Source organism: Heptranchias perlo, chromosome 13, assembly GCF_035084215.1.
Source record: "Heptranchias perlo isolate sHepPer1 chromosome 13, sHepPer1.hap1, whole genome shotgun sequence".
In the NCBI taxonomy this organism is placed as follows: Eukaryota; Metazoa; Chordata; class Chondrichthyes; order Hexanchiformes; family Hexanchidae; genus Heptranchias; species Heptranchias perlo.
The window spans coordinates 64,432,682-64,459,821 of NC_090337.1; the positions used below are offsets into that span (position 1 = coordinate 64,432,682).

The following is a 27,140-nucleotide window of genomic DNA, read 5'->3' on the forward strand; positions in this document are numbered from 1 at the left end:
TTGTGATTAAACGAATAGCAGACCTCTGATCTTTCTTGTAGTCACGATATCATCAACATATTTATTATATGGAACCATCATTTCCATATTCAGCCAGTGGACTTGAAAGTGGCTATTTTTCTTCAATTTGTACTTGTTTATTTTCATCAACCTGTACCTTCTTCAATGTTGGTCACTGCAGCACAATGCACATCTTTTGTCCAGCATGGAATGTTAATAGCCTGTCCTGCCATAACACACTCCTGGCTGATAACAAGCACAGGGATCATAAACCCTCACTGGGACAATGAATTCTGCTATGAAACACTGCTTATCACACCCCACAAGACACGCCTCCACAGTCCCTTTCCAACATGGCTCTTCCCCCACAAAAGATACACAAAGTCCATTCCCAGTCATATGCTGCCTCTCCACAAACACACACAGCCCATTTACAGTTACCTGACCCAACACTCAAGTTCTCAATGTTATCTGCCTTCCCTCAAACAACCCATTCCCAATGTGATCTGTCACAACACTTGTCTGTCCTTGATGTGATTGTTCATTCCCCCTCTCCACAATATACATTCCTACTCTAGCTTTTCCAGACACACAATCCTCCCCCCGCACCCCCCCCACACACACACACATAACCCCACCCCACCCCCTCCCAATGTGATTCATACTCTTACTGTGCACATACAAAACCTCGCACCAGCACCTGGGGTCACCAAACTGTGCAGCTATAGTTTTGCCAGAGAAGACACAATCCTTGAACCTCTCCACCTCTGACCATCAGGGCCGCTGGAAAGAGTGAATACAGCTGTGAAACGCTGCTCATTCCCAGCAGGACACACCCATATAGGTCAGTCCCAATGTGGTAACACTTAACCTGCCCTGCCCCTGCCCCTGCCCCAATCCACCCCCCCCCACCCCCATGCTCTGTGGTGGAGAATCTCTGAGTTCTTATTACTGCTGGGAATTTTCAACCTAAGAACTGTGCATCAACCCCCTAGCGCCCGCTACTGTCAGAGGCTTGAGTCAATCTCAAACCTTTCTCGCTGCGCGGGTCTCTGTAGGATCGCCCAGAGTTTACCACGAAGGATCCCGGATGTGTGTGTCAAACCTCTCATCTGATCTCAGTCAGGAGCTCCAGATCCTGGGATGCTTCATATAGTCCCTCAAGCTTTTACCATCACACACACCAGAATGATGAGCAGGATCTCAAAGAAATTCTTCTTACTGTCAGGAACTGTGTGTAGAATTCCTCAATCATTGACGCTAGGATTGAACGCAACCACTCCGTTCTCAACACTGAGATTATGGAGCTGTGTAAGAATCCCTCAGAGTTAAACTTGCTGTCAAGGAACCTAGAAACACATCACTCCTCATAGCTTAATGTTGGGGATCCCATGAGTATGGATAGGACTCATCCCTTCTGCCAGGTGGCCTGATTTGTCTTGGGGTCCCTAATGAGCTTGTTCAGGAACCAGGAACTACATTGCCCTTCTTGGAATGGATAACCCATCAAAGCAATTATTCCACAGCAACTCGTGTCCCAAAGTGCAGACTGAAGTAAAATCGGAGGCTTTTCACCTGCCATATTAGACCCACCAGGGTAACACCAGATGATGCTGCAAACCTCCCCAACCATAAAAAGGTACATGAATTTCAACACAGGCCGGTAACTCGGGTTGTCTGATGACTTTAGGGCAATTGAAGATACATCATAGTGAACAACAGCAAATTCCTACCACGTACTTACAGCCTAAATAAGTAACACTACCAAGAGACAAAGTCAAATCTTTTCAGACGACAGTTGGTCTTATCCCAAACCATTCCTGTTTCCCCAGTGTTTGGTGTTGTCATCTGGCCGTGGTGGGGGAATGCTTCCTCCTGGTAGTCACAGAGAGCAATGCTCTTGTGAATTTTGGTTATGGCAACTCGGATTGCCAAGACCAGATGCTGTAGGAAATAAAAAAGTTCTGTTGCCTGACACAGCCAAAGGTAACAGCTCAAGCACAGAATGATGGGTATTTATTAACCAAAAAAAAAAATCACATTCAGTGTTCTCTGGTCCAGTAAAAAGGGTTCTTCGTTTGGGAATCAAAAAGTATTAAGAAATGAGTGTGGATCTCAAAATTTCTTCATGGGTCAGTGGCCTCAGTAGGTCCAGTAAAAGGTGAAAATATGCATTTTTCTTTGTTCAGGCTGAAGCCAGGTTATCACCATTTCCAACAGGCCAGGTCTTCCAATATTTGTATAAAATCTTTCGCACTCCCATGTTAATTCCTCTCCTGAACAAAGACAGTTTCCTGAGGGCATAGCCCAGCTTCCTGCAGTGTAATTTCATAGTCCAAGTGGGAAAGCTTTCTGCGTGGGAAGTTGGTGACCAGCTCAAACCGCTCATTTGGGTATCCCTTCGATTGGATGTGTTTTACCAGTGCCTGAGAAAAACCAAGGCAAAATAGGGATTACACAGAGTTACAGGAGAGAATCTCACTCACTCAGAGGCATGCAGCTGTCTCCATAATGCGGTTCTACAATGCATCTCTAGATTGCATTTATAGCGGCTTTGCGCCACAGTCAATCCTGAATTCCACTCCACAGTGAACCTGACATCATACCAATAGGACTTCTAGCACATATCCTTCCCCACTATGTCAGCAGGCAATTCAGTGTGGGGACTTAGTTACTGCACTAGAGTCTATTGTCCAGCAACTTAATGGCCATTGAAAGATCTACATGTGACTATAAACAGTATAGTCAACAACATGGCTACTATGTACCCAACAGATTTGAGCTCAATCAAGAAACGTGAGTGATACTATCATTATGCTATAGGGTTAAATTACTTCCCTTTGGTATAGTTATCCTCATTAGAGAATGAAGTTTATCTTTCAGATTAGCTCCATTGTCAAACGGAAATAAAACAGCATCACTTTTAATGAGAACATTGCTTGTAAGAAGTTGAGAGCCACATTCCCTCCCTGCTCCCATTCTGCAGTTACTGACCCAATCTCAGGTTTTCAGTGATGGACACATCCTGCAGTTGAATCATTCCAAACAGGGAGGAGTGTTTTCATAAAATATTTGTTTCATGCACTCCAAATCAAAGACAGTGAGGCAGGAGGGTAGGAATTATGCACATGGAGTATAAAGAAGGAATTTATGTAATATTAGATCGCCTCCCATAGGTATGGGCTTTCTCATTCTTTCAAAGTAATTCAGCCTTTACATACAAGTGATTGGACTGCTGTCCAAATGGAGGGGGATGGGGAGGGGAGACACACACCGTGCTTTTAATATTGGTGTCATGCAGCAGCCATGTTGATTATGTTATCTATTCCACCTCTACTCCTGCTGTATACAAGGCCTTGCTCCAAAGAATCCAGTTCAAATTAATACAAGGAATTACAAACTGAAATTGCATCAAATCGAAGATCAGGACAGATAGGAGGGGCCTTTGTACAAGGAGGCTGAACTACATCCAATTAATAATTCCAACATTGGGAACTGAACAATCTTCACTAATCCTTCAACTGCCAGATATAAATGAATTGTGCAAAAAAGCCTAGTGTCCCTGTAGATCTTCCCTCGAGTTTGTGTGAGGGGTACTGTTATTCATCTCTGCTGGTTGCAGGTGTCCTACATGAAATGAATGAGTTTGAGCAATCTCATCTAATTCCAATAGATCATGGGCCAGGAATGTAAAACTGCCCCATACTGTCTAGTGTTATGGGAATGTTTGGTTACTGCCTTCTTTCAATAAGTTGGAAATATATTTCCAGAAAAGAGAAAAATACACAATCAGCATTTCTCCTATGCAACAGCCTCTTAAAAGTAACATGCCATTCTGCAGTGAGGTCACTGGGGGCATTAAGCGTGTTGGTACCAATACACAATATTAAAATTTCCCCTTCAGCCCATACGCTTTACTGTTTTGCCAGCATGTTGTTTTGTGCAATACTCTTTATCAAATTGCTCCTACCTCCAGTAATAAGAACATAAGAAATAGGAGCAGGAGTAGGCCAATCGGCCCTTCGAGCCTGCTCCGCGATTTAATAAGATCATGGCTGATCTGATCCTAACCTCAAATCTAAATTCATGTCCACTTTCCTGCCCGCTCCCCGTAACCCCTAATTCCCTTCACTTCTAGGCCTGTAGCTACCAGTACTCTAGTGTTGTGCAACTCAAAATACTCTCGAGACACAACCAAATTTTTGTTTAATTGTACTGCTGGATGTTTTTCCACACTTCAAGTGGACACGGCATGAACATTTTATACACCCCACCATTCCAGTTTGCTGAAATCCTAGTGACAATGCTGCAGTGGTTCCCCCTGGTTTGAATGCTGACACATTCTTTTGTTTGTGCAGGATGAACAAACAGGGAATTGCACTTTGTTCTCATTTCTACAGCTTTTCTCATTATTGTATTGATCAAAGATACTGTTACAGCAATGGAAAGGGATGATGTAGTTGTGGGTTTAAAGACAGAATCTATTTGGATAGAAATAAGAAACAATAGAGGAGCTATTACATTGCTGGGTGTACACCAAATAATGGGAAGGAGATAGAGGAGCAAATTTGCTGGCAAATTTCAGACAGATGCAAGAACTATAGAGTAATGATAATGGGGGGCTTCTTCAATTACCCTAACATAGACAGGGAATGTAACAAGTGTTAAGGGCAAAGAGGGGGAGGAATTCCTAAAACATATATAAGAGAACTTTCTTTATCAGTATGTTTCCAGCCTAACGAGGAAGGAAGCAGTGCTGGATCTATTTCTGGGGAATGAAGTGGGGCAAATGGAGCATGTTTCAGTAGGGGAGCATTTGGGAATCAGTAATCACAATATTAGGTTTAGAATAGTTATGGAAAAGGACAAGGAAAAATCATACTTGAAAAGACTCAACTGGAAGAGGGCTAATTTCAGTAACCTGAAAAGGGGTCTGGTCCAGGTGTTCTGGAATCAAAGATTGTCAGATAAAAAAGTAAATGAGCAATGGGAGACCTTCAAAGAGGAGATAGTTCGGGTACAGACTAGACACATTCCCATGAGGGAGAAAGGAAGAGCATCCAAAGCTAGAGTTCCCCGGGTGACTCACGATATAGAGATTAAAATGAAACAGAAAAAGGAGGCTTGACAAATGTCAGATTTATAATACATTAGAGAACTAAGCTGAATACAGAAAGTACAGAGGAGAACTGAAAAGGGAAATAAGAGGGGCAAAGAATGTTTATGAGAACAGATTAACGGGCAACATAAAAGGGAACCCAAAAGTCTTTTATAAACACATAAATAGTGAAATGGTAGTCAAGGAAGGGTGGGGCTGATTAGGGACTAAAAAGGAGATGATCTTGTGGAGGCAGAGGGCATGGCTGAGGAACTAAATAAGTTCTTTGCATGTGTTTTCACTAAAGAGGAAGCTGCCAATATCATAGTAAATGAGGAGGTAGTCGAGAAATTGGATAGGATAAAAATAGATAGAGAGGAGGTACTTAAAAGTTTGGCAGCGCTCAAAGTAAAAACGTCACCCAGTCCAGATGGGATGCATCCTAGGTTGCTGAGGAAAATAAGGGTGGAGATAGGGGAGGCTCTGGCCACAATCTTCCAATCCTCCTTAGATATGGGAGAGGTGCCAAAGGACTGGAGGATTGCAAATGTTGTATCCCTGTACAAAAAAAGGGGAGAGGGATAAACCTGCCAACTGCAGGCCAGTCAGCCCAACATCGGTGGTAGGGAAACTTTGAGACAATAATTAATAAAATTAATAGTAACTTGGAAAAATATGGGTTAATAAATGACAGCCTGCACAGATTTGTTAAAGGCAAATCATGTTTGACTAACTTGATTGAGTTCTTTGCTGAAGTAACGGAGAGGGTTGGTGAGGGTAATACGGTTGATGTTGTGTATATGGACGTTCAAAAGGTGTTTGTTAAAGTGCCACATAATAGACTTATTAGCAAAATTGAAGCCCATGGGATTAAAGCGGCAATGATAGCGTGGATACAAAATTGGCTACAGGATGGAAAGCAGAGAGTAGCGGCGAACTGTTGTTTTTCAGACTGGAGACAAGTATACAGTGGTGTCACCCAGGGGTCAGTATTAGGACCACTGCTCTTTTTGATATATATTAATGACCTGGACTTGGGTATAGAGGGTGTAACTTCAAAGTTTGCAGATGACACGAAACTCGGAAATGTAGTAAACAGTGAGGAGGATAGTAACAGACTTCAGGAGGACATACACTGGTGAAATGGGCAAACACATGGCAGATGAAATTTAATGCAAAGAAGTGTGAAGTGATGCAATTTGGCAGGAAGAATGAGGAGAGGTACTATAAACTATATGGTACAATTTTAAAGGGGGTGCAGGAACAGAGAGGGTATACATATACAAATCTTTGAAGGTGGCAGGAGAAGTTAACAAGGCTGTCAATAAACCATACGGGACCCTGGGCTTTATAAATAAAAGCAGAAAGAATAAAAGCAAGGAAGCTATGCTAAACCTTTGTAAATCACTGGTTAGGCCCCAGCTGGAGTAGTGCGTCCAATTCTGGGCACCACACTTTAGGAAGGATGTCAAAGCCTTAGAGAGGGTGTGGAAGAGATTAACTAGAATGGTACCAGGGATTAGAGCCTTCAGTTATGTGGAGAGACTAGAGAAGCTGGGCTTTTCTCCTTAGAGCAGAGAAGATTAAGGGGAGATTTAATAAAGGTGTTCAAAATCATGGAGGGTTTCGATAGAGTAAAGAAGAAGCTGTTTCCAGTGGCAGAAGGGTAGGTAACCAGAGGACATAGATTTATGGTAATTGGCAAAAGAATTAGAGGGGAGATGAGGCAATTTTTTTTTTAACGCAGCGAGTTGTTATGATCTGGAATGCGCTGCCTGAAAGGGCGGTGGAAGCAGATTCAATAATAACTTTCAGAAGGGAATTGGATAAATAGTTGAAGGGGAAAAAATTGCAGGATTATGAAGAAAGGACAGGGCGGTGAGACTAATTGGATAGCTCTTCCAAAGAGTCGGCACAGGCACGATTGGCCAAATCCACCTTCTGTGCTGTATCATTCTATGATGTAATTTAGGCAGCTTGCAACCTTAGATCCAGTGTAACTTCTATAAAGCAGAGAGAATCAACAAGAGGTTGAAGCTCTCCTGAACACAAGGTGCTTCATTATATTCATGTGTGCAACATGGATGATTAGATGGTCTTACAGCACCACGTTCCAACCAAACCATCTGCGACTGCCCCTCTCCAGCTCATCACAGCAACGATCTATGTCTACAGTAGATTAGAATGGTTGAGCAAGTGCCCTAAAATTTCTTCTGGTTCAGCTCGTACAAATATTCTACTCCATCCTCCTACTTCCCCTCAACTCCAGGAACTAGGCAAAGTAAAAACTGACCAGTAGTTTTGCTTGAGCTGGGAGTGCAATCTGTTCCCTTTGTCCATTTGGGTATCGCAGCATCAGACTTGCCTTTGGTCCTGTTTAAGATAATAACACACAACATATTATATTCATTACTCCATGCCAATTGACACAGTGTCGGCTCAGTTTGTGTGGTGATTCACATGGCCAAAGCTAAGTTATACTAGCCACTTTCACCCAGGAGTGCTAAGGGAGCACATGCAACATAATGGGCAACTTTATAGTCGATCGAGAACTGTTGACCCCTCCTTTAACACACTACAGTCTTCAAGAAAAGGAAAATTCCAATGGTTTTATGCAAGTGAAACTGCAGATTTATCAGTGGTAGTTAAACGCATTGGCACAGAGGCAAATTAGTGCAACACAGTGGCTACTACAGGTCATCATAATTAGGGTCAACATGCTGCCGTTTTTGGGGCCAGCTCCAGTCCAATGAAAGCAGTTTAATTGGGGCATTAAGTTGGTGGTCCCAAGCATCTTTTCTAATCCTTTTCATCTACATAGGAATGAAGACCCAATACAGATTACTTACTTAGTGTGTTGGTCATTCTTTGACTTGGAATCATTTATCACAAACCACATGGATGTCCAGATTGGCAGTGGGGAACAATCCTACAATGCTGTTCTAAAGCACCACAAACAAGGTCCATCCCACCTCAGTAACAATGTTCTTTTCCCAGAAGCAAAGCAATATGTGCAGTCAGATATGCTGTATAAATCCACATATAAGATGATTCCCTTCCCTAATCAACCCTGAAAATCAAGACAAGGATCAGCACAGCAGAGCTTCTATTCACCAAAATTTAACCTCCTGTCAGCTGATGTCCAAAAATACTTTTTTTCCCTCTCGTTTCTCATTTCAACAAGCACATTGTATTGTGCTACACTTGTAAGGTCTGTGATATTCAGAGGTTTTTTTTTATTACATGTGATTTACATGATATACACATATAAATCTGAGAGAATTGCAAACATTAAAATAGTTCTGACAATTGTTGGACTTACATGTGAGTCATGCTTGCTGGCAACGTGTAGTTAAGAACGGGCCCAAGTTTCAGATGAGACGTTAAAGCCAGGCCCTGTCTGCCTGTTCAGGTGAATGTAAAGATCCCATTGCACTATTCGAAGACGAGCATAAGAGGTCTACCAGTGGCCTGGCCAACATTTATCCATCATCCAACACCATAACAACAGATTAATGGGTCATTATTTCAATACTATTTGTGGTACCTTGCTGTGTGCAAATTAGCTGCTGTGTTTGCCACAAAGCAGTGACTATACTTTAACAGTAATTAATTGGCTCTGAATTGTTTTGGGACGTCCTGAGGATGTGAAGGGTGCAATATAAAGGCAAGTTCTTTCTCTTTCTATGTAATAATTGTGCATTCCAAAGCAGACAGTGCTGTGGATGGAGTATGTTTGGACCCGTCTCCTGGCTGCAGAGAGGCCTGGTGGTACAATGTGGAGGAGTTAGGAGCTGAAGGTGGCAGTGGCAACTGCTTTTGAGTTGGGCTACTGGAAATCATTCAGGATTGCTTAATCTTTCAGTATTGCAAAATCTAATTGTTCAATCTAACACTCAGATTATTCAACTTCTGCTATTATTAATAATTATGTGTCTGATGGGATCCTTGCCCGCTACTTCTAAGAAATAGAAAATAGATTCAGAGGCTCACATCTTTCCAGACAGCTAGACAGATCAATACCTTTGTGTGGAACACATGGGAGAGGTCCACTGACTTTGTTGTGATTCAAGCTCACTCTAGATGGGTTTTCTCATGCCCAACACAAGCCCGTTTCCATAGACAAGCCCCTGCTGCTCACGAACCATAATATATGACCGAATGTACTAAGTAATTTGGGATAACAGGTAAACACCGGTCTCTCCGACTGACAGACATGTAATATTGACAGACCATAAATCTCAGGCTAAAACCACAAATAAAATTTATTAGGAAAATTAACAGAAGATTAAATTAAACAGATTTTATGCCAGGTTATAATATCTCACATAATTCAGTTTGCTTTTCAAAACAATAAAGTCGAGAATTCTTTGCAGTGCTCTCGTTTGGACCGGGCATCCATGATGAGAAGCTTTATTTGAGAAGGATAACTCATGGAGTTTTTTGCTAGCCTCTGCTCATATAGTGGTAAAGTTAGAAGGTAACTGCCAAACTACCACAATTGTAGGCAGCTTCTGGCTACAGAATGGTCAATCAAAATAAGGCTTCAAACATACCAGGGTAGACCCTTTAGAAGCCTGTCTCAAACCATCCACCCACTCTCAAACAGAGATTGGTAAGCAAGGCTCCCCTGTTGAGACAGACACCATAACACAGTTTCTTCAAATAGAGTGTAAATATGAAAAGATCAAAGTCCTGTTATTAATATCATTTCCATCACCTGGGTGGGCTTCCAGCTTCCTCTCACTTGTTGATCAACAGAACAACTTAATTTTAATCCCTTGTAGCTGACCCCTGACTTGAGGACTTCCTCAAATGAAGGCACCAGGGAAAAAAGGAACTGAAAGTCATATTATTGATAAATAGTGCATGATAATAAAGGAGTGCAATCTGTGACACGCTGAGACCAAATGTCAATGAAATTCGGTGCTCGGATAACAGGCCAACTAGTTGTATTGTGGCAGATGCGATTGCAAGAGCATCAGAAGCCTTTCTCCCACAGGACTATTTCGAAAAAATGCAAAGGAGGCCTTCACCGACATCAGTTTACTGTGCAACACAATCCAGTGAAGAGTGGAACACCTCATTACGGTTCGGGCTTTCTCCCTCTACCCACCCCCCCCACCCCCGACACTTTTGTTTTGTATTCATACCTAGACAGCAATTTCCATAAGTAACGCGAGTCTCCCATGAACCCAATCCTAGATCTTTATATATGGTGTATGTGTTCGAGTGCCCACGTGTAACAATTAATCCCTAATTGCAGCATATTGCTCACTGGAGAATCATTGCGACGACCCTTCCAAAAGGCAGAAAATAACTTCCGCAGACCAATACGTACTGGCTAAATTACTTGGTCAGATTTATTTACTAGTTAAATACACAGAAGCCAAGAGATACAGCAAGATACTCAACAGCACAATTCTTTTAAAAGTATTTAGTCCACTTGGCTAAATACCACCTTTTTAAAAATGGCATTTCTTAAATTGTTTGATAAGCAACTAGACTTCGAGACGAAACAGATAACTGTGTCTCTTTGTAGATGTTGTAGTACACAGACTCTTTGTTGACCCACAGAGCTTAGGACGTCTGAACAAGAAATAAGTATGAGCTACAATTCATTCCATAAGACTTCTTACAGCTATTTCTTTTAAGAGATCTTATACCTTGAAGTGAGGCATTCTAATGTCTGGACATTGCCATTTTCTACATACATAATTTATTTCAATTGGTTTCTGAACAAAGGAATTCATGGCTCTCTCAGTCTGGTCTGTGGTCCTACATTTTGAATTTTGGGAAAAGGAACGACAACTTTTATTTTAAATCTAGCTATTTAAAAAATTTCTGAAATAAAGGTAGAAATATCCTTATTTGTCATGTCATGCAGCAACTGGTTGTAAAAGCTGAGAGTATTGTGTGATATCATCTGACTATGAACAAAAGCACCGACACCAGCTTACCACTTTTGAGTCGAGCACTCCTTCAAAGAGGCAAAAGAATGTGTTGATTCGGAGACCATCCAGAGATCCACAGAAGGTTAAAAAAACAAATAATGTTTTCCTTTTCCATATTAAAAGCAATGCAATGACAGTATCAGATCTTTTCCTGCAATTGAAACGGACAACGTCTGAAGCTGTCCTGATCGCACATGCTGCAGCAACATTTGGGAAAAGGCAGGGAGTCAAGGCACTTGTAATGATGACGATGGCTGACAACCGTAGGCACTCTCCCTTACTGTTTTCTGTACTATCCTTCTCCATAAAAGAGTCAACATTCTATATTTGGCCATTATTTTGGGTGTATCCACCCAGCTCTGCACTGTACACCAGGAAGATCTGGCAGGCAGGGTGGTCAACCTGCAATCAGTCATCAAAAAAAAAATCAGTACAGAAGTGGAGGCCAATCAGCCATCCTTCCATAGAAACCTTTGGTCTTCCCTTCAATAACTGCACAATTCTTACCTCCATTACTACCCAGCAGACCATTCCAGATATTAATCATCCTGTGTGAAGTGGTGCTTTCTGAACTTACCTTTTACATTTATACCTATGTCCTACATCTCCAATTTAAGTAGAGATAATGCTATGGATTAACCTTTTCTATTCCACTTGGCAGTGTATACTTTTATATCACCTCTCATTTGCTTCATTTCAAGAAGCGTTTGAGTTTTTCTAACCTTTTCTTGCTTCCACGCACACTTTCTGTCTACAAAACCTTACTTCCTGTTGTCAGGTTTTACGTTATGCTATTGTGTCACCATTCAATTACAGGATCTGCCCATCAGGTGGCAAAGTAGTATCTTTTCCCCAAAAATCTCACAAAATGCTTCCTGAAAGATTTTCATCCACCATTTTTTCCTCAACAGCTGTTCAAAATAAAAATTCAAATAAGGAATTCAAGAAATTACACATTTCACACTAAAATGATTAAACTTAACCAATTGTCTTTTATGATTTTTAAAATATTTTCATTAAAGTGTCTACTTCAAGGTGTCAGCCTATCTCAAAAGACTGGGCTCCAATTGGATATGTTTACCTCAACAGTTACAATGGGGCTTTCAATCACACCTGTGCATTCTGAGCATGTGCAGTTTGCAGAATTTTCTAACATGCAATCTGCATTAACAGGAGTTAAAGTCTCTACAGACCGGTGAGCCTGACATCTGTAGTGGGTAAGTTGTTAGAGGGTATTCTGAGAGACAGGATCTACAGGTATTTGGAGAGGCAGGGACTGATTAGGAACAGTCAGCATGGTTTTGTGAGAGGAAAATCATGTCTCACGAATTTGATTGAGTTTTTTGAAGGGGTAACCAAGAAGATAGATGAGGGCTGTGCAGTAGACGTCGTCTACATGGACTTTAGCAAAGCCTTTGACAAGGTACCGCATGGTAGGTTGTTACGTAAGGTTAAATCGCACGGGATCCAAGGTGAGGTAGTCAATTGGATACAAAATTGGCTTGACGACAGAAGACAGAGGGTGGTTGTAGAGGGCTGTTTTTCAGACTGGAGGCCTGTGACCAGCGGTGTGCCTCAGGGATCGGTGCTGGGTCCGCTGTTATTTGTTATTTATATTAATGATTTGGATGAGAATTTAGGAGGAATGGTAAGTTTGCAGATGACACCAAGATTGGTAGCATTGTGGACAGTGAAGAAGGTTATCTAGGATTGCAACGGGATCTTGATAAATTGGGCCAGTGGGCCGATGAATGACAGATGGAGTTTAATTTAGATAAATGTGAGGTGATTCATTTTGGTAGATCGAATCAGACCAGGACCTACTCCGTTAATGGTAGGCCGTTGGGGAGAGTTATAGAACAAAGAGATCTAGGAGTACGGGTTCATAGCTCCTTGAAAGTGGAGTCACAGGTGGATAGGGTGGTGAAGAAGGCATTCGGCATGCTTGGTTTCATTGGTCAGAACATTGAATACAGGAGTTGGGATGTCTTGTTGAAGTTGTACAAGACATTAGTAAGGCCACACTTGGAATATTGTGTACAGTTCTGGTCACCCTATTATAGAAAGGATATTATTAAACTAGAAAGAGTGCAGAAAAGATTTACTAGGATGCTACCGGGACTTGATGGTTTGACTTATAGGGAGAGGTTAGATAGACTGGGACTTTTTTCCCTGGAGAGTAGGAGGTTAAGGGGTGATCTTATAGACGTCTATAAAATAATGAGGGGCAAGATAGGGTAGATAGTCAAAATCTTTTCCCAAAGGTAGGGGAGTCTATAACGAGGGGACATAGATTTAAGGTGAGAGATACAAAAGGGTCCAGAGGGGCAATTTTTTTCACTCAAAGGGTGGTGAGTGTCTGGAACGAGCAGCCAGAGGCAGTAGTAGAGGCGGGTACAATTTTGTCTTTTAAAAAGCATTTGGACAGTTACATGGGTAAGATGGGTATAGAGGGATATGGGCCAAGTGCAGGCAATTGGGACTAGCTTAGTGGTATAAACTGGGCGACATGGACATGTTGGGCCGAAGGGCCTGTTTCCATGTTGTAAACTTCTATGATTCTAGGAGGGTGTGCTCCTACATCGTGTGAGGATTTGAGATTTTCTTTGCTCTTTCTATAAGACTATGAAAGAAATTGAAGATTGAATTCTCAAAGTATTGACTTCAGGCAAGTGATTAATTTATATAAATATATTACAATTATGCTTTCCTATCATTAACTCCTCACAGAAAAACAACAGCCATAAGACAGCAGGTGAACAGTAACAGCTTTTATCAGGAATTCTTCATGGATGGTTATAAAAGACAATGGAGAGGTGGCTTAGAGAGAATGGATTCTTTTTTAAAACAATTACCTCCTTTGGTTGTATTATATTCAGGTAAACAATCGCTCCTAAATAGCTTTTAAAGATTTTTTTTAATGAAAACCTGGCAACAGTATAAACAATGAACTTTTGAGGTACTTTTTGTTTGCTTAAGGAAATTTGTGTAAACTCACTAATGGGTGACTGCATATCAGCAAATTGCACAGCCCTGCTTATAATTTTCCGTTCATTAATTTTAAGCAGAAAATTTACGCTTAGATGCTTTAAGGCAGGAACATAATGACAAGAATTGGCAGACAATGGGGAAAGCGGTAGTGGGGGTACTTGAGGGTGCAAAAGAGGCTGTGGATGGGTCAGGGAAGGAGGGGTGACAGGTGGGAATATGTGGAGGGGGGCGCGGCTGATGGTTCAAATGGGGCCTAATGGTTTGAAAGGGGCCAAAAGCAGTTTAGATCCCATTCTCCTGGGCCCCCACAAGGCTATTGAGCCCTGCTCCCTCTCCAGTGCTGCCAAATCCCAGAAATCCCCAATGCTTGAAAGCACCCTCTCACCAGACCTGCTGGATCTCCCTCTTTAGACTTCTCCCACCTGAATCCCAGGACCTCCTCTCAGAGCTCAAAAACCTCTAGACCGCTCCCTGATCCCAGAACTGCCACTGATATTCCCAGACCCTGAGAACCCTCTCCCCAATGCCCCCCGTTCCCCAGAAACGTAGATCCCAGAAGCTGTCTCTTTGTTCCTAGTATCTCCGTCTGCAGTTTTCCTGGAAACCTGGGACCTTCCTCCCAGTGTTAACACAACCTGGAAGTCCACCGCAAAATGCCACTAATCCCGGAGACCCCATCCCGTAACTGCCAGACCCCAGGGCCGCCCCAAATACAGTGTCCCTGGGAAAACTACTTAGCATAACATTTCCGTTCTTCTAAAACCTCCAGCTCACCATGAGCAATGCCACAGGAGCTCAGCTTGTACATCAAAATATAAGCTTTCATTATTTTTAATTTTCTGTATTTTGATAAGAGTCTCAATCCAGCAATTTAATCAAAACAGGAACGTGAATATCTCTCTGCAGCTACATCAAGGGCACCAACATTCCTGCTTTTCCCAGAAGTTGCTTTCCTCCAAAACCAAAACTTGTACGATTATCTACAAACTTCTCTTTTCCGGATAATTTGTAAAGAACATTACAACAGCTTCATTTACCAGAGATCTTGCCTTAGACACTATTCTGAGGACAGCAGGAAAAAGGCTGCCTCCCATTCTACGAGGTACATGCATACAGCAGCTTTGCTCAGTTGTACATAACTGATCTTTCAACTTCAAAACAAAAAGAATGAAATTGTTGATGGGAATCTGTTCAACAGCTCACCTGCTCATCAGTATATACATACGTACATGAATATCTTAAGAGTAAACAGAAAAGGTCCTTACCACTGGTATCAAAATACTCTGTTGTGTCTTCTATCCCTTGCTGCTTTGTTGAGGTTTCTGCGTCTCCCCCTGACCGAATTTTCTCAGACCTGTCCTTGTAGGAAAATTCCAAACCAGTGTCTTTCCCTGCCTCAGTCCTTTCAGTTAATTCTACACGTGTCTGTTTACAGCTCAGATCCTTGCAGGGCGATGGTTTCTTTTTTGTGCTACTTTCCTCTTCCCTTTCTTCATCTGATCCATTGATTGAGATGAACCCTTCACTGTCCGAGAACGCTTCTGCCTCCGACTCCTCGTCCGACTGATCCTCATTCTCAGGGCTCGAGGACTCGTAGTGCGTCTCCTGTAGAGATGCCTTGATTGCTGCTTCTAGCTGGCTATCTTCGCTGGCATCAATTAAACTCTCCTAACAGATCATGGGAAACAGATCAGCAATAAATCAAACAAGAAATGTTAGCGACCATCACATAAAGAATTAAAATATTTAAACTGTTGAAAGCAATTTTTCCCCCAACATTCTGAAACATGCACCCCAGTTGCTTCTTTCCCCAGCACCCCTCAAGTTGGCATTCTCCTGCCCACCATACTCGTAACCTGGTATCCCACCACACACACCAGGCTCCACAGAACACCATCCTCTTTGCCCTCCCCTGCCCCATGAAGCCAACATCACGGTGCCCGCATAGTACATTGCCTTCAGCACACATACCCAGGTAGCATCTGCGCCTCTGGATACTTACTGAACGCAAACGTTTCTTTGGTGGGCTACAGGAAAGTCCATCTAACAGACCGTGCTCTGTTAAAAACCCCGTCACCTGTTCCAGGAAGGAATTCACGTCCAAGTTTCGCCACTCAACTAGCTTTTGACCTGAAAAGGTTGGGGTGGGGGGGGGGGGGGGGGGGGTGAGAAACGAAAAAAACACCCTTCATATTGTGTTTTGTATCTGAATTCACAGACAATATTAATCAGTAGTTTCCTGTGACTTTTTCAGCTTTCCAATTATACATCACATCAATACTTCAAAACATTTTCTTTAAATTTTGCACTATGAACATTTATAGTTAGGTTACTCACCACTGTGTACATACTTCGCATAAACAAAAAAGGACACCAATCACTTTAGCAGACCGGCCTCTTTGGGAAATTACGATTGCTTGAATTTCGCATCAAGAATGATACTTTATTGCATCTTAATAAATGTTACCCAGCATTTAAAGTTTGAACAGTTCTTACACCTGCATGAGCTATAGCCTTAGAAAACAAATGAGGATAGTATTTGAGGCTCAGCTCTATCTTATGCACAGACAGCTTCTTGATGTTAGCAATCTCCTTTTACCTTATGTCCCTGCACACATTCTCCACTCCTCCAATACCAGACTTCTCCTTGCCCCTCGCCATCTCTGCCACTGGCAGCTGCTCGTTCAGTCAATACGCACCTGCCAGCTGGAATTCTTTACCCGCTTTGTCACCTGTGTTCCTTCAAAACCCTCCTCTTTGAGCATGTCCCTGCTTTCCCATCTTAGCTTCTCTGTTCCCTATCCTTTCCCCACATTTGGTGTCCACTGTATCCTCTATTATAAAGCACTCAGAAGTCCTCCTGCACACGCAGAGCACTAAAGGAATGGAAATTAAGTTGTTGCTCTTGAACAGCAAGTCAGCCATCAAATTCTGAGTCTTGGTAGCCTTGTCAAGTGCACGAGCCAGGAAGGTTTGAATGGTCCAACAATCTTATGAGACAGGTTAGATGTGTTACAGAAAGCTAACAACTGTACGCGAGCAACAAGGAATCTTGAGAGATCTGAATGAGCAACATGGTAGCTTCTTGACAAGTACTGGATCATCAAACTACTACAGTTGTGTAGCAATCCTAGTAGGTATCAATACTGTCTTCTGGAGGTAAATCCAGCACCTTAGTGACAGGACTGCTGCCAAAGGATCCTTGTCAACAGATGAAGTGCCCACGCTGCTCGAAATTGAGCCCCAGCAATGGTGGGTGGCCATCTGCAGCTAAAATTGGTTCACAATTCTAGGGGATTTAAACATCACCAAGAGTGGCTCGGTAGCACCACTAGTGACTGAGTTGGCCGAGTCCTGAAGGACATAGCTGCCAGACTGAGCCTGCGGCAGGTGGTGAGAGAACCAACACGTGGGAAAAACCTACTTGTCCATGTCCTCACCAATCTACCTGTCGCAGATGTACCAGTCCATGACAGTATTGGTAGAAGTGACCACCACACTGTCCTTGTGGAGATGAAGTCCCTTTATCACACTGAGGACACCGACCATCGTATTGTGTGGCACTACCATCGTGCTAAATGGGATAGATTCAGAACAGATCTAGCAGCTCAAAATTGAGCATCCATGAGGTGCTGTGGGCCATCAGCAGAAGAATTGTATTCCACCAAAATCTGTAACCTCATAGCCTGGCATATCCCTCACTCTACCATTACCAACAAGCCAGGGGATCAACCCTGGTTCAATGAGGAGTGTAGAAGAGCATGTCAGGAGCAGCACCAGGCGTATCTAAAAATGAGGTGCCAACCTGGTGAAGCTACAACACAGGACTAAATGCACGCTATGCTCTGTCTATAGCATGCATCCCACAACTGATGGATCAGACCAAAGCTCTGCAGTCCTGCCACATCCAGGTGGTGGACAATTAAACAACTAATGGGAGGAGAAGGCTCTGTGAATATCCCCATCCTCAATGATGACAGAGCCCAGCACCTGAGTGCAAAAGACAAGGCTGAAGCATTTGCAACCATCTTCAGCTAGAAGTGCCGAGTGGATGATCCCTCTCGGCCTCCTCCTGATATCTCCACCATCACAGAAGCCAGTCTTCAGCCAATTTGATTCACTCCACCTGATGTCAAGAAATGGCTGAGCGCTCTGGATACAGCAACGGTTATGGGCCCCGACAACAAGACTTGTGCTCCAGAACTAGCTGCGCCTCTAGCCAAGCTGTTCCAGTACAGCTACAACTCTGGTATCTACCTGACAAAGTGGAAAAAATTTGCCCAGGTATGTCCTGTGCATAAAAAGCAGGACAAATCGAAACCTGCCAATTACCACCCCATCAGTCGACTCTCAATCATCAGCAAAGTGATGGAAGGTGTTGTCGACAGTGCTATCAAACGGCACTTACTCACCGATGCTCAGTTTGGGTTCCACCAGGACCACTCGGCTCCAGACCTCATTACAACCTTGGCCCAAACATGGACAAAAGAGCTGAATTTCAGAGGTGAGGCGAGAGTGACTGCCCTAGACATCAAGGCAGCATTTGACAGAGTGTGGCATCAAGGAGCCTTAGTAAAACTGAAGTCAATGGGAATCAGGGGGGAAACTCTCCAGTGGCTGGAGTCATACCTAGCACAAAAGGAAGATGGTAGTGGTTGTTGGAGGCCAATCACCTCAGCCCCAGGACATTGCTGCAGGAGTTCCTCAGGGCAGTGTCCTAAGCCCAACCATCTTCAGCTGCTTCATCAATGACCTTCTCTCCATCGTAAGGTCAGAAATGGGGATGTTCGTTGATGATTGCACAGCGTTCAGCTCCATTCGCATTCCCTCAGATACTGAAGCAGTCTGTGCCGGCATGCAGCAAGACCTAGACAACATCCAGGCTTGGGCTGATAAGCGGCAAGTAACATTCGCGCCAGACAAGTGCCAGGCAATGACCATCTCCAACAGGAGAGTGTCTAACCACCTCCCCTTGACATTCAACGGCATTACCATCACCTTTCCACCATCTACAAGGCACAAGTCAGGAATGTGATGGAATATTCTCCACTTGCCTGGATGAGTGCAGCTCCAACAACTCTCAAGAAGTTCAACACCATCCAGGACAAAGCAGCCTGCTTGATTAGCACCCCATCCACCACCTTAAAAATCCACTTCCTCCAACACTGGCACACCGTGGCTGCAGTGCGTAACATCTATAAGATGCACTGCAGCAACTCGCCAAGGTTTTTACGACAGCACCTCCCAAATCCACGACCTCCACCACCTAGAAGGACAAGGGCAGCAGGTGCATGGGAACACCACCACCTGCACGTTCCCCTCCAAGTCACACACCAACCTGACTTGGAAATATATCGCCGTTCCTTCATCGTCGCTGGATCAAATCCCTGGAACTCCCTACCTAACAGCACTGTAGGAGCACCTGCACCACGTGGGCTGCAGCGGTTCAAGGCGGCGGCTCACCACCACCTTCTCAAGGGCAATTAGGGATGGGCAATAAATGCTGTCCTTGCCAGCGACACCCACATCCCATGAATGAATAAAAAAAACAATGAAGTGTGTGTAGGACATAAAGCCAGTATGGGAATTGATTTCTCACAAAAACACAAAGAATATGTACAGTTGTACAAAATAAAATCTGTACCAGTTACCTGGCCATACGTAGAGGAGACAATGGCAAAAATACAGCAGTCACCAACTGATTCCAAAGAAAAGCTCTACAACTGCTCCTGGAGGAGAATGTCAGGAGGTTTTACAAGCCGAGATTTTTGAAGAGAATGCGTTAATTGTGTGGATCTTGTGAAGCTCCAGAAGCCATCAACAAACAAATTAACACATAACGAGCCTAACCTGAAGCATCAGAATATAAATAAATGAGAAATGTTATTTGTGTTACCTGCTTTCAGCTAATGGCAACAGCAGGGACCACAACTGGCATCGATAGCCCAAGACTTGGTGACATAAGGAATTAGCTGGGCTCTCTGTAACTGGTTACTATTTAATGAGTACTGATGTGAGTAATTCTATGAAGACAGGATCAATATACTCCCTTCAGTTGAATAACTTGCCTACACTGTAGGAAAAGTGCCCTTTAAAATGCCTAAAATGTGCTGAAAATGGAGTTTTAACTTGAAAACTGCCCATTCAATATGAATTGAATGCGGAGAAGTGGCTGGTTAACACAAGCTTACAATGTAGTCAAACACAGGCCGTAAAATCAAGCTATTAAGTTTTTAAGTTGATTACACTAGGAAGGTAGTTTTTAAAGCTATTTAGGAGATGCAGGTCCAGAGAATAGCCCAAGGGGATAAACATTTGACAACTTTTCTGGTCCTGCGTGGGATCCTTTGTTAAAGATGAGGCTGGAAGGTAAGGCGGAGGCTGTAAAGTGGAGCTGGACTGTCTAGAATCCATTCTTCAGTGGCTCAAAGGTCTCTCAGGGCACTCACTGTTTGTTGGGATGATTGATGACAACTTGCATTTATATAGCACCTTTAAGGTAGTAAAACATCCCATGGTGCATCACAGGAGCGTTATCAAACAAAATTTGACACCAAGACTTTGACAGTAAAAGGGGAGAACCCTTTTGATAAACATGTCACTCAGATTGGTCAAGTGAATGCAAGAAGCTTCCCTTTGAAGTTAAGATATGTAAAAAAAGAGGGGCTTCACACACTTTCGGAAGTGTCTCTTGGTAGTCTAGGTTGCAGCAGTCTGTAGTCAGTAGAATAGCAAAGGCAGCTTCTCTGTTAGATTTTCTTAGATTCTGTTAGATATAGTTCCTCTTTGTAGTTCGATAATGATTCTCTAGTTTCCTCTGTAAGTAACTTTAACCAAGCAGCTGTAAAAAAAAAATCCTTACCAGTACCGTTGGACAAAGAGTCAGGGTCAGAAGCTACACTGTATGGCTGTACAAGCCCATTACAGATAGAGATGAGTGTCATTTAACTATTCAAGTGTCTGAGATCAAGAAAGGTGAGAGTCAAGCTAATTAGCTCAGATATCGTTGCTCGTGCACAAGGTGCCTTCAGCCCAAATTGAAGAGCCAAGTTCTTTTCCAGACCAGACCCAAATGACATCATCCAGGCTTGGGCTCATAAGTGGCAAGTAACATTCGCGCCAGATAAGTGCCAGGCAATGACCATCTCCAACAAGAGAGAGTCTAACCACCTCCCCTCGACATTCAACGGCATTACCATCGCCGAATCCCCCACCATCAATATCCTGGGGGTCACCATTGACCAGAAACTTAACTGGACCATCCACATAAATACTGTGGCTACAAGAGCAGGTCAGAGGCTGGGTATTCTGTGGCGAGTGACTCACCACCTGACTCCCCAAAGCCTTTCCACCATCTACAAGGCACAAGTCAGGAGTGTGATGGAATACTCTCCACTTGCCTGGATGAGTGCAGCTCCAACAACACTCAAGAAGCTCGACACCATCCAGGACAAAGCAGCCCGCTTAATTGGCACCCCATCCACCACCTTAAACATTCATTCCCTCCACCACCGATGCACCGTGGCTGCAGTGTGTACCATCTACAGGATGCACTGCAGCAACCTTGCCACAGCTTCATCGACAGCACCTCCCAAACCCGTGACCTCTACCACCTAGAAGGATAAGGGCAGCAGGCGCATGGCAACACCACCACCTGCACGTTCCCCTCCAAGTCACACACCACCCTGGCTTCGAAATATATCACCGTTCCTTCACCATCGCTAGGTCAAAATCCTGGAACTCCCTTCCTAACAGCACTGGGGGAGAACCTTCACCACACGGACTGCTATGGTTCATGAAGAAGGTGGCTCATCACCACCTCCTCAAGGGCAACTGCGGATGGGCAATAAATGCGGGCCTTTCCAGCGACGCCCACATCCCATGAATTAATTTTTTTTAAATGGCCTTTTACACTGCCTTCGTAGTGTAATTAACAGATACTCCTACTGCCAAAGGGATTCATCGACTCGACGCTCCAGAGGTTTACGTCTGTATCCCACGGAAGGATGGAGATTGGCTCAGCCACGCTGCTCTTAAGGACAAGGTCAAATAAGCTGTAGAACATTGCTAATCACACATATAGAGTCTAAGCTATTCAAAGGACTGGCTATCTAATGCCGTTAGCTTGTCAGCTATCTAGGGATTTAACCCTAAAATAACCTTAATAGTTGTAATAATTTCAGACTCTGATCGCTGCTATAATTAATACTCAGCCTCCATTAATGCTAATTTACAGTGACACAATAATTGCCAGTGCAACTTCTGCTACTCATTTGTTAAGTAACTCTGTCCATGAATTATTTGCTATTCAAACTGCCCATCATGGTTTTATGAAGGGGAATTCATGTCTGATACTTCCTCAAAGAACTCTAATAAATGTAACGGGCAGGGTGGATAAAGGGGAACCAATGGAGGCAGTATATTTGGATTTCCAAAAGGCACTCGATAAGGTGCCACATAAAAGATTACTGCACAAGATAAGAGCTCATGTGTTGGGGGTAATATACCGGCATGGATAGAGGATTGGCTAACTGACACAAAACAAAGAGTCGGGATAAAAGGGTCATTTTCAAAATGGCAATCTGTAACTAGTGGGGGGTGCCGCAGGGATCAGTGCTGGGGCCTCAACTAATTACAATATATATCAATGAAGGAACAGAGAGTCTTGTAGCCAAATTTGCTGATGATACAAAGATAGGTGGAAAAGCAAGTTGTGATGAGGACACAAAGTGTCTGCAAAAGGATATTGACAGGTTAAGTGAATGGGCAAAAATTTGGCAGATGGAATATAATGTGGGAAAATGTGAAGTCATCCACTTTGGGAGGAAAAATAAAAAATCAAAATATTATTTGAATGGAGAAATACTACAAAATGCTGCGGTACAGAGGGATCTGGGTGTCCTCGTACATGAAACACAAAAAGTCAACATAATTGGCAGCAGGTAATCCGGAAGGCAAGCGGAATATTGGCCTTTATTTCTAGGGGGATGGAGTATAAAAGCAGGGCAGTCATGCTACAACTGTACAGGGTGCTGGTGAGACCACGCCTGGAGTACTGCATACAATTCTGGTGCCCTTATTTAAGGAAGGACATACTTGCTTTGGAGGCAGTTCAGAGAAGGTTCACTAGGTTGATTCCGGGTATGGAAGGGTTGACTTATGAGGAAAGATTGAACAGGTTGAGTCTATACTCATTGGAGTTTAGAAGAATGAGAGGAGATCTTATTGAAACATACAAGATTCTGAGGGGACTCGATAGGGTAGATGCTGAGAGGATGTTCCCCTCATGGGGGAATCTAAAACTAGGGGGCATTGTCTCAGAATACGGGGTCGCCCGTTTAAGACAGAAATGAGGAGGAATTTCTTCTCCCAGAGGGTTGTGAATCTTTGGAATTCTTTACCCCAAAAAGCTGTGGAGGCTGAGTCATTGAATACATTCAAGGCTGAGTTAGACAAATTTTTGATCAGCAAGGGAGTCAAAGGATATGGGGAAAGGGTGGGAAAGTGGAGTTGAGGCAAAAATCAGATCAGCCATGATCTCATTAAACGGTGGAGCAGGCTCGAGGGTTCGAATGGCCTACTCCTATCTCTTATGGTCTTATGGTCTATCCCTAATAGCCCTTGAGAAGGTGGTGATGAGCCGCCTTCTTGAACCACTGCAGTCTGCGTGGTGAAGGTTCTCCCACCGTAAGGGGAACAGATAGGCGTTTCTGCGTCCGCAAACGTGACTCCAAGATGGTATGTTGCCTCCCTGGTGCTAGGGTCAAGGATGTCGTGGAGCGGCTGCAGGGCATTCTGGAGGGGGAGGGTGAACAGGCAGTAGTCGTGGTCCATATTGGTACCAACGACATAGGTTAAAAAAAAGGGATGAGGTCCTGCAAGGTGAATTTAAGGAGTTAGGAGATAAATTAAAAAGCAGGACTTCAAAGGTAGTGATCTCAGGATTACTACCGGTGCCACATGCTAGTGAGTATAGGAACAGGAGAATAGACAGGATGAATGCGTGGCTGCAGGGATGGTGTAGGAGGGAGGGATTTAGATTCCTGGGACATTGGGACCAGTTCTGGGGAAGGTGGGAGCTGTACAAGCGGGATGGGTTACACCCGAGCAGCACCGGGACCAATGTCCTCGCGGGAGTGTTTGCTAGTGTTGTTGAGGAAGGTTTAAACTAGAGTGGCAGGGGGATGGGAACCTGAGCGGGGAGTCAGAAGGGAGTACAGTTGAGAGCAGCAAGAGAGGGGAAGACCCAGGGGAAATTTACAATACAAATAGTACAAATAGTTGTTCAAGAACAAGTGAAAGTGAAAAGCGTAGAGCAGCGGAAAGAAAGTGTACTTTAGGCACGACAGATAAAATAAAAACTAGAAGGCGTAAGGCGATTAACCCAGCATCAAAGCTGAAGGTCAGGCTAGGGTGTGTGGCCCAACTAAGAGTTCTATATACAAATGCACGGAGTACAATGAATAAATTAAATGAACTACAGGTTCAAATTCAAATTGGAGGGTATGACATGATAGCTATTACTGAGACATGGCTGCAGGATGGTCAGGATTGGGAACTAAATATACCAGGTTATAAGGTCTACAGGAGAGATAGGGAAAATGGAAGAGGGGAGGAGTAGCCTTAATGATTAGAGATGAAATCACTTCAATGATAAAGGGGGATATAATGAGAGGTAAGCAGCCAACAGAGACCTTATGGGTTGAATTGAGAAATAGGAAAGGATCTAAGACTATAGTGGGAGTTGTATATAGGAACCCTGGCAGCAGCTCTGAAGTGCTAGATTGTATAAATGCAGAGATTAGACAAGCGTGTAAGAAAGGCATAGTGGTCTTAATGGAGGACTTTAACCTTCACATAGATTGGGAAAAGCAGACTAGCAACTGTCAGAAAGGTAGTGAATTTCTTGAGTGTGTCCGGGACAGTTTTCTACAGCAGTATGTCCGAGAGGCAACAAGGGGGCAAGCCATACTAGATTTAGTAATGAGTAATGAACCAGATTTAGTTAACGGATTAAATGTGCGTGAAGGGAAGGGAATTAGGGGTTACGGGGAGCGGGCAGGAAATTGGACATGAATTTAGATTTGAGGTTAGGATCAGATCAGCCATGATCGTATTGAATGGCGGAGCAGGCTCGAGGGGCCGATTGGCCTACTCCTGCTCCTATTTCTTATGTTCTTAATATCTATCCAATAGTGATCATAACATGATCTAGTTCAATGTAGTGTTTGAAAGGGAAAAAAGTGAATCAGCTGCTAAGATTCTAGACTTGGGCAAGGCCGACTTCAATGGGATGAGACAGAGACTGTCCACAGTAAACTGGGCAAATCTGTTAATGGGTAAAACGACTGATGATCAGTGGGAAATGTTTAAAGAAACATTTAACGTGATACAGAATTGGTTTATACCCCTGAAGGGCAAGAACTCTACTTGTCAAAAAAAACAGCCATGGACAACTAAAGAGGTAAGGGAGAGTATAAGACATAAGGAAAGGGCATACAAAAAGGCAAAAAATGGCACAGATCCTGACGAATGGGAATGATACAAAGATCAACAAAGGGTCACAAAACAGATAGTAAGAGCTACAAAAAGAGAGTATGAAAAGAAACTCGCAAGGGATATCAAAACCAATACGAAGAACTTTTATAGTTATATTAAGAAAAAGAGGGTGGTCAGGAGCAGCGTTGGCCCCTTAAAAACTGAAAGTGGGGATATTGTCATTGACAATGGGAAAATGGCAGACATGTTGAACAATTACTGTGTGTCAGTATTTACAGTCGAAAAAGAGGACAGCATGCCGGAAATCCCAAGAAAACTAATATTGAATCGGGGACAGGGACTCGATAAAATTAACATAAGTAAAGCAACAGTAATGAAGAAAATAATAGCACTAAAGAGTGACAAATCCCCAGGACCAGATGGTTTCCATCCCAGGGTTTTAAAGGAAGTAGGTGAGCACATTGCGGATGCCCCAACTATAATCTTTCGAAGTTCTCTAGATTCAGGAACTGTCCATCCAGATTGGAAAATTGCACACATCACTCTGCTTTTTAAGAAAGGAGAGGGAAACTGGGGAATTATAGACCAGTTAGCCTAACATCTGTTGTGGGGAAAATGCTGGAGTCTATAATTAAGGATAGGGTGACTGAACACCTCGAGAATTTTCAGTTAATCAGAGAGAGCCAGCATGGATTTGTGAAAGGTAGGTCGTGCCTGACAAACCTGACTGAATTTTTTGAAGAGGTGACTAAAGTAGTGGACAGGGGAATGTTAATGGAGGTTATTTATATGGACTTCCAGAAGGCATTTGATAAGGTCCCACATAAGAGACTGTTAGCTAAGATAGAAGCCCATGGTATCGAGGGAAAAGTATGGACTTGGTTAGGAAGTTGGCTGAGCGAAAGGCGACAGAGAGTAGGGATAATGGGTAGGTACTCGCATTGGCAGGATGTGACTAGTGGAGTCCCGCAGGGATGTGTCTTGGGGCCTCAATTATTCACAATATATATTAACGACTTAGATGAAGGCATAGAAAGTCTCATATCTAAGTTTGCCGATGACACAAAGATTGGTGGCATTGTAAGCAGTGCAGATGAAAACATAAAATTACAAAGTGATATTGATAGATTAGGTGAATGGGCAAAACTGTGGCTAATGGAATTCAATGTAGACAAATGTGAGGTCATCCACTTTGGATCAAAAAAGGATAGAACAGGGTACTTTCTAAATGGTAAAAAGTTAAAAACAGTGGATGTCCAAAGGAATTTAGGGGTTCAGGTACATAGATCATTGAAGTGTCATGAATAGGTGCAGAAAATAATCAAGAAGGCTAATGGAATGCTGGCCTTTATATCCAGAGGACTAGAGTACAAGAGGGCAGAAGTTATGCTGCAGCTATACAAAACCCTGGTTAGACCGCACCTGGAGTACTGAGAGCAGTTCTGGGCACCGCACCTTCGGAAGGACATATTGGCCTTGGAGGGAGTGCAGCGTAGGTTTACTAGAATGATACCCGGACTTCAAGGGTTAAGTTACGAGGAGAGATTACACAAATTGAGGTTGTATTCTCTGGAGTTTCGAAGGTTAAAGGGTGATCT

General features: G+C 43.3%; 1 protein-coding gene across 1 annotated transcript in view; it reads right to left on the reverse strand.

The window, feature by feature from the left end:
• Positions 1-649: 649 nt before the first annotated feature.
• Positions 650-27,140, reverse strand: part of ubxn7 (UBX domain protein 7) — a 106,618-nt gene continuing 80,127 nt past the window's right edge. The window contains exons 7-10 of the mRNA XM_067995598.1: positions 16,046-16,173; positions 15,309-15,711; positions 7,392-7,471; positions 650-2,426 (exon numbers count right to left, since the gene is read on the reverse strand). Of these exons, the coding sequence (XP_067851699.1) occupies positions 2,265-2,426; positions 7,392-7,471; positions 15,309-15,711; positions 16,046-16,173 (773 nt within the window). The 3' untranslated portion in view covers positions 650-2,264. The remainder of the gene's footprint in view (positions 2,427-7,391; positions 7,472-15,308; positions 15,712-16,045; positions 16,174-27,140) is intronic.